A 12,400-nucleotide genomic window follows, 5' to 3' on the forward strand; every position below is an offset into this window, starting at 1 on the left:
GGATGTCTGCTTACTCACATAAAACAATTGACCTGATTCTCACAGAACTGTCCTAGCAGGTAAGAACTAGGACAAGGAAGACCAATATACTTATTTATTTACTGTGAGGTATTTGATAAGAAATCTGTCTCTGATTCAGAAAACTTCATGTGTGCATTCAGAAAAAAAATGTAATAAATATAAATATAAAAAACCCAACAGAAATAATGACCACAAATTTTCCAAAACAGATTAAAAAAAAAAACTACACATCCAAGAATATTGGCAAACTCCAAGTAGAATAAAAAATAAATTAAAAAAAAAAAATTTAAGGCAAAAAAAATTCCTCGAAGGCAGTAAGAAAAAAATAACATCATTTCCAGGGGAACAATACAATTAACAAGACTTCCATCTTAAAAAAAGGAGATTGGAGACTGAGTATTCAAAGGGATGAATGAAAAAAGCCAATGACGGTTTCTAAATCCAGAAAAATTATTCAAAATTGAAGGCAATGATGTGGGGGCAGGTGACGGTGTGCAATTATACAGTGGGGAAATTGACAAACACAACACAGGCCAAGTGATAAAGGTGAGTATCATCGATAACTTATGTTTAACAGCACACAGCCCTGATATGTGTTCAGAATAGCACTTCACCTCTATGGTCTTCTTCCTAAAAACCCATTAACCCCAATCTAAATATGAGAGAAACATCAAACTCAAATTGAAGGACATTCTGGACAACACCCTACCAGTACTTCTCAAAATTCCAGAAGTCATCAAAAATTAGGAAAATCTGAGAAACTGTTGTATACCACTGGAGGCTAATGAGACATGATGACTAAATGTAATTTGGTATACTTGATGCAATTCAGGAACAGAAAAAGGACAGTAGAAAACTAGTGAAATCTCAACAAAGTGCCAAACAGTTGTATAAAAGTAATGTACCATGTTGATTACTCAGTTGTGACAAATGTACCATATTAATGTAAGATATAAACAATAGGGAAAACTGATGAAGGTTACAGGGGAACTCTCTACACTTAGCTTTGCAACTTTTCTATAAATCTGAAGTTATTCTAGAATTAAAATTTTATTTTTAAAATCTTAGTAGTGTTGCAAGGATGTGGAGAAAAGGGAACCCTCATGCACTGCTGGTGGGAATGTAAATTGGTACAGCCACCACAGAAAACAGCATGCAGGTTCTTCAAAAACTTAAACAAAGAAGTCCATATGATCCAGTAATTCCACTGCTGGGTATTTACCCAAAGAAAACAAAAACACTAATTTGAAAAGATATATGCACTCCTATGTTCACTGCAGTATTATTTACAATAGCCAAGATACGGAAGCAACCTAAGTGCCCATTAATAGATAAATGGTTAAAGCAGATGTAGTACATATACCCAACGGAATATTATTCAGCCATAAAAAAGGAGATATTACCATATGCAACAACATATGTGGACCTAGAGAATATTATCCTAAGTCAGAGAAAAACAAATAACATGATTTCTCTTGTATGTGGAATCTAAAAAAAACAAATGAAAAATACAAAAAACAGACTCATAAATACTGACAACTGGTGGTTGCCAGAAGAAAATATGGGGGGATAAAAAGATTCAAACTTCCAGTTATAAAATAAATAAGTAATGGGGATGAAAAGTATAGCATAGGGAATATAGTTAACAATATAATATCTTTGTATGGTGACAGACAGTAACCACACTTATCATTGGTAAGCATTTCCTAATGTATTTAACTCTTGAATCACTAGGTTATACACCTGAAACTAATATAATATTTTATGTCAACTATACTTAAATTAAAAAAAAAAGACCAGGCTGAAAGAGAATCTATGACTTAGCAGAGTCTATTTGCACTACTGCAAGTTAGCCAATCGTGTCTTACTGCTACTGACAGAATGTTACCTTACAGTGGCATCAACAAGCACCATGAACACAAATATTATTACTACTATTATCATCATCAAGAATACATCATTTCAGAGGTTAACATCCAAAGAACTCACATGACTCAATACCAAAAAAAACAACCCAATTAAAAAATGAGTAGAGCAACTGATTTTTTGAAAGAAGAAATACAGATGGTCAACAGGCACATGAACCACATCACTAATCATCAAAGAAATGCAAGTCAAATCCACAATAAAATATGACATCACACCAGTTAGAATGGCCACCATCCAAAAGACAAGAAATAACAAGTGCTGGTGAGGATGTTGAGAAAACCGCTGGTGGGAATGTATACTGGTCCAGCCACTGTGGGAAGCAGTATGAGGGTTCCTCAAAAAACTACAAATAGGAACACTGTAAAACCCAGCAATTCCCCTTCTAGGAATTTACCCAAAGAAAACAAAATCTCAGATTTGAAAAGATATAAGCACTCCTATGTTTACTGCCACATGATTTACAACAGCCAAGTTATGGAAGCAACCAAAAGATGACTCAATAAAGAACATGTGGAACATATATATAATGGAATATTTTTCAGCCATTAAAAAATAAAAAAAAATAAATCCTGCCATTTAAGAAAACATGGACAGACCTAGAGAGTATTACGGTGAGTGAAATAAGCCAGGCAGAGAAAGACAAACAGCATATGATTTCACTTATTTGTGGAATATAAAAATATAACAAAACAAAAGAACATAATAGCAGTAAACTAATAGACACTGAGAAGTGACTGGTGGTTACTACAGGAGAAGGGTTCAGGTGGGTGGGTAGAGAGGGTGAAGGGGATAAAGGGTCACAAAACTTCTCAACCATAACATAAGCTGGTCATGGGGACTAGTATGGCATGGAGAATATAGTCAGTGATGCCATAACATCTTCCTGTGTTGACAGATAGTAAACGCACTAGTGGGTGTGAGGATTTAAAATGTAGGTAACTATAGCATCACTCTAATACCAAAACCAGACAAAGATACAACAAAAAAAGATAATTATATACCAATATCCCTGATGAACATAGATGCAAAAATATTCAACAAAATATTAGCAAATCAAATTCAAAAATACATAAGGATGATCATTCCATCATGATCAAGTGGGATTTATTCCAGGGATACAAGGATGATACAATATTCGAAACTCCATCAACATCATACACCATATCAACAAAAAGAAGGACAAAAATCACATGATTATCTCAAAAGATGCTGAAAAAGCATTTGACAAAATTCATCACCCATTCATGATAAAAACTCAACAAAATGGGTATAGAGGGCAAGGACCTCAACATAATAAAGGCCATATATGACAAAACCCACAGCCAACATCATATTTAACAGCGAGAAGCTGAAAGCTTTTCCTTTAAGATCAGAAACAAGACAAGGATGCCCACTCTCTCCACTTTTATTCAACATAGTTCTGGAGGTCCTAGCAACAGCAATTAGACAACACAAAGAAATAAAAGGCATCCAGATTGCTAAGGAAGAAATAAAACTGTCCCTGTTTGCAGATGACATGATATTGTACATTAAAAAACCCTAAAAAATCCACCCCAAAACTACAAGAACTAATAACTGAATTCAACAAAGTTGCAGGACACAAAATTAATACACAGAAATCTCTTGCATTCCTGTGTACTAATGATAAACTAGCACAAAGAGAAATTAAGAAAACAATTCCATTTACAATTGCATCAAAAAGAATAAAATACCTAGGAATAAACCTAACCAAGGAAGTGAAAGACCTATACTCTGAAAACTACAAGACACTCATGAAAGAAAGAAGATACCAATAAATGGAAATACATCCCATGCTTATGGATGGAAGAATTAATATTGTCAAAATGGCCATCCTGCCTAAAGCAATCTACAGATTCAACGCAATCCTTATCAAAATTTCAACAGCATTCTTCAACTAACTACAGCAAATAGTTCTAAAATTCATATGGAACCACAAAAGACCCTGAAGAGCCAAAGCAATCCTGAGAAGGAAGAATAAAGCTGAGGGGGATCAAACTCCCCAACTTCAAGCTCTACTACAAAGCCACAGTAATCAAGACAATTTGGTACTGGCACAAGAACAGACCCATAGATGAGTGGAACAGAATAGAGAACCCAGATATAAATCCAAACATATATGGTCAATTAATATATGATAAAGGAGCCATGGATATACAATGGGGAAATGACAGCCTCTTCAACAACTGGTGTTGGCAAAACTGGACAGCTACATGTAAGAGAATGAAACTGGATTATTGTCTAACCCCATACACAAAAGTAAACTTGAAATGGATCAAAGACCTGCATGTAAGTCATGAAACCATAAAATTATTAGAATAAAACACAGGCAAAAATCTCTTGAACATAAACATGAGCAACTTTTTCCTGAACACATCTCCTTAGGCAAGGGAAACAAAAGCAAAAATGAACAAATGGGCCTACATCAAACTAAAAAGCTTTTGTACAGCAAAGTACACCATCAGCAGAACAAAAAGGCAACCTACAGTATGGGAGAATATATTCATCAACAACTTATCCAATAAGGGGTTAACATCCAAAATATATAAAGAGCTCACATGCCTCAACATGCAAAAAGCAAATAACCTTATTAAAAAATGGGTGGAGGAAATGAACAGACACTTCTCCAAAGAAGAAATTCAGATGGCCAACAGGCACATGAAAAGATGCTCCATATCACTTATCATCAGGGAAATGCAAATTAAAAGCACAATGAGTTATCACTTCACATCAGTTAGGATGGCCAACATCCAAAAGACAAGCAGCAACAAATGCTGGCAAGGATTCGGAGAAAGGGGAAGTCTCCTACAGTGTTGGTGGGAATGTAAATTAGTTCAACCATTGTGGAAAGCAATAGGGAGGTTCCTCAAAAAACTAAAAGTAGAAATACCATTTGACCCGGGAATTCCACTCCTAGGAATTTACCCAAAGAAAACAAGTTCTCATATTGAAAAAAACATATACACGCCTATGTTTATTGCAGCACAATTTTCAATAGCTAAGATATGGAAGCAACCTTAGTGTCCATCAGTAGATAAATGGATAAAGAAGATGTGGTACATATACGCAATGGAATATTATTCAGCCATAATGAAGAAACAATTCCTACCATTTGTAACAACATGGATGGAGCTAGAGGGTATTGTGTTCAGTGAAATAAGCCAGGCAGCGAAAGACAAGTACCAAATGATTTCCCTCATTTGTGGAGTGTACCAACAAAGCAAAACAGAAGGAACAAAACAGCAGCAAGACTCACAGACTCCAAGAAGGGACTAGCAGTTACCAAAGGGGAGGGGTGTGAAAGGTTGTGTGGGGAGGGAGGAAGAAGGGGATCGAGGGTATTATGATTGCTACACATGGTTGGGCGGTGGTCATAGGGAAGACAGTATATCACAGAGAAGACAAGTAGTGACTCTTCTGTGGCATTTTACTACACTGATGGACAGTGACTTCAATGGGGTATGGGGGCAGGACTCACTAATATGGGTGAATGTAGTGACCACAATGTTTTTCATGTGAAACCTTCATAAGAATGTATATCAGTGATACCTTAATTTAAAAAATGTAGGTTACTTGAACTATTGGGTTGTATACTTGAAACCAGTATAAGAACCACTGTGCTGTATACTTGAAACCAATATAAGATCAATGATACTTCAATTAAAAATAGATATCACTTCTTTATTCAATTCATATTATACTACCAAAATTTATAAGAGAAATTTTGAAATGCACACACACACACTCTATTTCCCTCTTACCTAAAGACCTGCAGACTGAAATGGTTGCCTCCTCCAAGAGCTTCAGCTCAGTACTAAAGAGAGAGAAGAAAGGTAATTAATAACTACAACACTAAATATTACACACTAATCAGTTAAAGGAATATATTTTTTTAAAAAGAAAATTATTTAGAAGGAAAAATATGGTATACAATGATAAACAATAAAAATTCTTTTGAATAAAGTTAAGGCTCTATTTTCAATGTATATATTCTATTTCAATTACTATAATTCTCAGTATGAGGGTCCTAAAAGAGAAGTACTCAGGGTACCCTGCCTTTCAGGCACTGGGACAGGGCTGGGGTGAGGGGACTTACAAAAAATTCAAGAAAGCATTCCAAAGTACAGAGTACAAGGCAGGGGCCCCATCTATCCAGTTCTGAGGCAGTACTGACCACAGGATTAAAGTTAGTTATAAAAATGCTATTATTTTTAGAAGATACATAAAGTCTCATGATACCTGCAATACTTTCAAATAGTACAAAAACAAAAAAGAAACAAGATGAGAAAGAACACATACGTAAACTTCAATAATTTATAAATATATAGAAAAACAAAAACAGACACAAACAGAAACAGAAAGACACAAACTGACACAGAGACAAGAGACACAGACATTAAACTCTCAGAAGAAAATCTAAGGGAAAGCTTCAGAACACTGGATTCAACAATGATATCCTGGTTATGACTCCAAGAGCACGAGCATCAAAAGAAAAAAGAGTTAAGAGGGACTTCATCAAAATTTAAAACTTTTGCACATCAAAGGAATATTATCAAGAGAGCAAAATGTCAACCCAGTAGAACAGGGGGAAATATTTGCAAAACATACATCTGATAAGGGATTGTTATCCAGAATATATATTTTTTTAAGCTCTGACTCAACAACAAAAACAACCCAATTTAAAAATGGGCAAAGGATTTAAGTGGACATTTCTCCAAAGACAACCCACAAGTGCTCAACAGGTATATGTTGATACACTTACTAAGTGGAATCTCACTGTGGTTTTGATTTGCAGTTCTCTAATGACTAGTGGGAAGGGGAAAGGAAGGAAAAGAAAGAGAAAAGAGGAAAAGGTTGGAGGGGATGTAGAGAAGTTGGGACCCTTGTACATCACTGGTGGGAGTTTAAGGTGCAGGCACTGTGAAAACCAAAATGACCATTTCTCAAGAATTAAATGTAGAATTACCCTATGATCCAGCAATTCCACTTCTGGGTATACATATATCCAAAAGAATTGAAAGTAGGGCCTTGAATAGGTATTTGTACACCCATGTTCACAGCAGCATTATACAATAAAAGGTGGAAGCAACAAAAGTGCCTATCAGTAGATGAATGGATAAACAAAATGTGGTCCTTACATACAATGGAATGTTATTTAGTCTTAAAAAGGAAAGAAATTCTGACACATGCTATAACTTAGAACTTTGAAGCATTAACCTTGAACACATCATGCTAAGTAAAATAAGCCAGACACGAAAAGACAAATATTCTCTGATTCCACTTATATAAGGTTTCTAAAGAAGTCAAATTCACAGAGACAGAAAGTAGAATGGCAGTTGCCATTGGTTGGCTTGGGGCACAGGGAGATAGGGAATTAGTATTTGTTTAATGGATACAAAGTTTCAGTTAAGGGAAGATTAGAAAGTTCTCGAGATAGATGGTGAGGATAGTTAACAATGTGAATGTACTTAGTACCAAGAAAATGTACACTTAAAAATGATTCCAGGGGAGGGGCGGAAGATGGCGGCGTGAGTAGAGCAGCGGAAATCTCCTCTCAAAACAACATATATCTATGAAAATATAACAAAGACAACCCTTCCTAGAATAAAGACCAGAGGACACAGGACAATATCCAGACCACATCCGCACCTGAGAGAACCCAGCGCCTCGCGAAGGGGGTAAGATACAAGCCCCGGCCCCGCGGGAGCCGAGCGCCCCTCCCCCCAGCTCCCGGCGGGAGAAGAGCAGGCAGAGCGGGAGGGAGACGGAGCCCAGGACTGCCGAACACCCAGCCCCAGCCATCCGGGCCAGAGTGCAGGGCGCTCGATACTAGGAAAACAGGGCAGCAAGAACAGTGAGCAGGCACTGGAGGCTGGGCGACAGAGGGCATAAGAAAAGCGTGCGACCATTTTTTTTTTTTTTGCTTTTTTGCTGTTTTGTTTTGGCGAGCGCTTTTTGGAAGTCTTAAAGGGATAGGGACCCCAATACTAGGGAAACAGGGCAGAAAGACCGGTGAGCAGAGGCCTGAGGCTGGCACCGGAGAATAAAGAAAAACGAACGACCACCACCCCCCCTTTTTTTTTTTTTTTTTAATTAAAAAAAATTTTTTTTTTTTTTGTGGTCGTTGTTTTGTTTTGGCTGGTGCTGTTTGGAAGTCTTAAAGGGGCAGGGCGGGTCACTTAATCCAGAGGTAGGGAATCCGGGATCTCTGGGCACCCTAACCCCTGGGCTGCACGGAGCAGGGAGGCACCTTACGGAGATAAATAGCCTCCCAGCAGCTCCTGCTCCAACGCGACTCCACCATTTTGGAGTAGCTGCCCGAGCCAGGCCACGCCCACGGCAACAGCGGAGATTAACTCCATAGCAGCCGGGCAGGAAGCAGAAACCCTTTCTGCGCGCAGCTGCCCAGCACAAGCCACTAGAGGTCGCTGTTCTCCCAGGAGAGGAGGGCCACAAACCAACAAGAAAGGAAGTCCTTCCAGCCGTCACTCGTCCCAGTTCTGCAGACTATTCCTATCACCATGAAAAGGCAAAGCTACAGGCAGACAAAGATCACAGAGACAACACCAGAGAAGGAGACAGACCTAACCAGTCTTCCTGACAAAGAATTCAAAATAAGAATCATAAACATGCTGACAGAGATGCAGAGAAATACGCAAGAGAAATGGGATGAAGTCCGGAAGGAGATCACAGATGCCAGAAAGGAGATCGCAGAAATGAAACAAACTCTGGAAGGGTTTATAAGCAGAATGGATAGAATGCAAGAGGCCATTGATGGAAGTGAAATCAGAGAACAGGAACGCATAGAAGCTGACATAGAGAGAGACAAAAGGATCTCCAGGAATGAAACAATGTTAAGAGAACTGTGTGACCAATCCAAAAGGAGCAATATCCATATTATAGGGGTCCCAGAAGAAGAAGAGAGAGGAAAAGAGATGGAAAGTATCTTAGAAGAAATAATTGCTGAAAACTTCCCCACACTGGGGGAGGAAGTAATCGAACAGACCACGGAAATACACAGAACCCCCAACAGAAAGGATCCAAGAAGGACAACACCAAGACACATAATAATTAAAATGGCAAAGATCAAGGACAAGGAAAGAGTGTTAAAGGCAGCTAGAGAGAAAAAGGTCACCTATAAAGGGAAACCCATCAGGCTAACGTCAGATTTCTCAACAGAAACTTTACATGCCAGAAGAGAATGGCATGATATATTTAATACAATGAAACAGAAGGGCCTTGAACCAAGGATACTGTATCCAGCACGACTATCATTCAAATATGACGGTGGGATTAAACAATTCCCAGACAAACAAAAGCTGAGGGAATTTGCTTTCCACAAACCACCACTACAGAACATCTTACAGGGACTGCTCTAGATGGGAGCACTCCTAGAAAGAGCACAGCACAAAACACCCAACATATGAAGAATCGAGGAGGAGGAACAAGAAGGGAGAGAAGAAAAGAATCTCCAGACAGTGTATATAACAGCTCAATAAGCGAGCTAAGTTAGGCAGTAAGATGCTAAAGAGGCTAACCTTGAACCTTTGGTAACCACGAATTTAAAGCCTGCAATGGCAATAAGTACATATCTTTCAATAGTCACCCTAAATGTTAATGGGTTGAATGCACCAATCAAAAGACACAGAGTAACAGAATGGATAAAAAAGCAAGACCCATCTATATGCTGCTTACAAGAAACTCACCTCAAACCCAAAGACATGTACAGACTAAAAGTCAAGGGATGGAAAAACATATTTCAAGCAAACAACAGTGAGAAGAAAGCAGGGGTTGCAGTACTAATATCAGACAAAATAGACTTCAAAACAAAGAAAGTAACAAGAGATAAAGAAGGACACTACATAATGATAAAGGGCTCAGTCAAACAAGAGGATATAACCATTCTAAATATATATGCACCCAACACAGGAGCACCAGCATATGTGAAACAAATACTAACAGAACTAAAGGGGGATATAGACTGCAATGCATTCATTCTAGGAGACTTCAACACACCACTCACCCCAAAGGATAGATCCACTGGGCAGAAAATAAGTAAGGACACGGAAGCACTGAACAACACAGTAGAGCAGATGGACCTAATAGACATCTATAGAACTCTACATCCAAAAGCAGCGGGATATACATTCTTCTCAAGTGCACATGGAACATTCTCCAGAATAGACCACATACTAGGCCACAAAAAGAGCCTCAGAAAATTCCAAAAGATTGAAATCCTACCAACCAACTTTTCAGACCACAAAGGCATAAAACTAGAAATAAACTGTACAAAGAAAGCAAAGAGGCTCACGAACACATGGAGGCTTAACAACACGCTCCTAAATAATCAATGGATCAATGACCAAATCAAAATGGAGATCCAGCAATATATGGAAACAAATGACAACAACAACACTAAGCCCCAACTTCTGTGGGACACAGCAAAAGCAGTCTTAAGAGGAAAGTATATAGCAATCCAAGCATATTTAAAAAAGGAAGAGCAATCCCAAATGAATGGTCTAATGTCACAATTATCGAAATTGGAAAAAGAAGAACAGATGAGGCCTAAGGTCAGCAGAAGGAGGGACATAATAAAGATCAGAGAAGAAATAAATAAAATTGAGAAGAATAAAACAATAGCAAAAATCAATGAAACCAAGAGCTGGTTCTTCGAGAAAATAAACAAAATAGATAAGCCTCTAGCCAGACTTATTAAGAAGAAAAGAGAGTCAACACAAATCAACAGTATCAGAAACGAGAAAGGAAAAATCACGACGGACCCCACGGAAATGCAAAGAATTATTGGAGAATACTATGAAAACCTATATGCTAACAAGCTGGGAAACCTAGGAGAAATGGACAACTTCCTAGAAAAATATAACCTTCCAAGATTGACCCAGGAAGAAACAGAAAATCTAAACAGACCAATTACCAGCAACGAAATTGAAGCGGTAATCAAAAAACTACCAAACATCAGCACTCTCTGGAAGACTCATGCCAGAAGATGATCAGCAAAAAATCAAAGATCCACGCACTGCTACAGGTGTAGATGCACTCATCCCACCAGTTCCTGGACTTGCTATGGGAATGAGGAAGGAGATATCTAAGCTGGCCTGTGCATACAGTAAAACAACAAATTTGACTGGATCTATACTGTTGGAACTCAACCAAGAATTTGGAGAAGTGCAAATTGTAGCGCTCCAAAGTCTTACAACTACAGACTATTTACTGTTAAAAGAACATATGGCATGTGAACAGTCCCCAGGAATGGGTTGTTTTAATTTGTCTGATTTCTCTCAGACTGTTCTAGTTCAGTTGGACAATATCCACCATGTCATAGATAAGTTTTCACAAATGCCTAAGGTGCCTAACTGGTTTTCTTGGTTTCACTGGAGATGGCTGGTAATTACAGATATGCTTTGGTTATGTAACTATACTCCTATTATGTTAATGTGTGTGCGCAATTTAAGTAGTAGCTTAAAACCTATTCATGCTGAAGTACTCTACAAGAAGATATGCCAAAGAAATAATCAATCTTCCCATGTTTTCTTCCACCTGCTACTTCTACAGCTTTTCTTCTTCCTTCCTAATTACAACCCTTAAATAGAATTCGTGCCTCGTATCAAATTTATCGAGCATCATAATTCTTCCAAGTGGTAAAGATACCTCAAGACAAATGCTGGGCATAGAAGCCACAGGGCATAAATATGCAAAGATGTAAAAAGCTAACCTTTTCAAACAATAAGGCTTCTCTCTCACTTACCAACTTCACATTTCCCTGTATGGCCCCGGAAGATGACTGGTTAGCCAGAGACGGGTAAGATTCCTCAAGGGAGGAACAACCTAAGACAGGCACAGTCGCAGGGGGGCCATCAGGTGAGAAATAGGGGATCAACAGAGGTGAGGCTTAGAACCTCACCTCCCCTGTTCTGAGAGAAATCTTCTGCATACGTGGATGTTTTATTGCCCTGGTCTAGCTTGGATTAACACATAGTCTACAGGCACACACCTGATCATCTACATTTGCTCTCTTACAACACTAAACTATGTTTTCTACCTTTATCTTGTATCTACCTGCCACTTCAGCATTTTATTAAAAATAATAATAATAAAGAGAGAAATGTAGTATCCACACATAAATCAAGTATAAAAACCAAATGAGTATTCATATTTGAACTGACTGTTTAGAGTTAATAATGCATGAGCAAAACTGAAAGTTTCTGTGATGACTGCCCTTGTACTGTTCACTATGTAACTTATTCATTATGTAAGAATTTGTTCTCCATGTAAGAACTTGTTTGTTATGCCTCAGAAGATTGGAGACTGACGAAAATTAGGCTTGGGGTGGATTAATGATTGTGCATTGAGCATTGACTCCCCTATACAGAATTTTATTGTCGTTAACAATCATTTGATCAATAAATATGAGAGA

General features: G+C 38.0%; 1 protein-coding gene across 4 annotated transcripts in view; it reads right to left on the reverse strand.

Moving 5' to 3' along the window:
• Positions 1 to 12,400, reverse strand: part of DYM (dymeclin) — a 439,846-nt gene that overhangs the window by 372,968 nt on the left and 54,478 nt on the right. For all 4 annotated transcript variants that reach the window (XM_057504164.1, XM_057504163.1, XM_036918624.2 and 1 more), the window contains exon 3: positions 5,730 to 5,782. In XM_057504164.1, coding sequence (XP_057360147.1) covers positions 5,730 to 5,782 — 53 coding nt within the window. The remainder of the gene's footprint in view (positions 1 to 5,729; positions 5,783 to 12,400) is intronic.

Source organism: Manis pentadactyla, chromosome 6 (genome assembly GCF_030020395.1).
Source record: "Manis pentadactyla isolate mManPen7 chromosome 6, mManPen7.hap1, whole genome shotgun sequence".
Lineage (NCBI taxonomy): Eukaryota > Metazoa > Chordata > Mammalia > Pholidota > Manidae > Manis > Manis pentadactyla.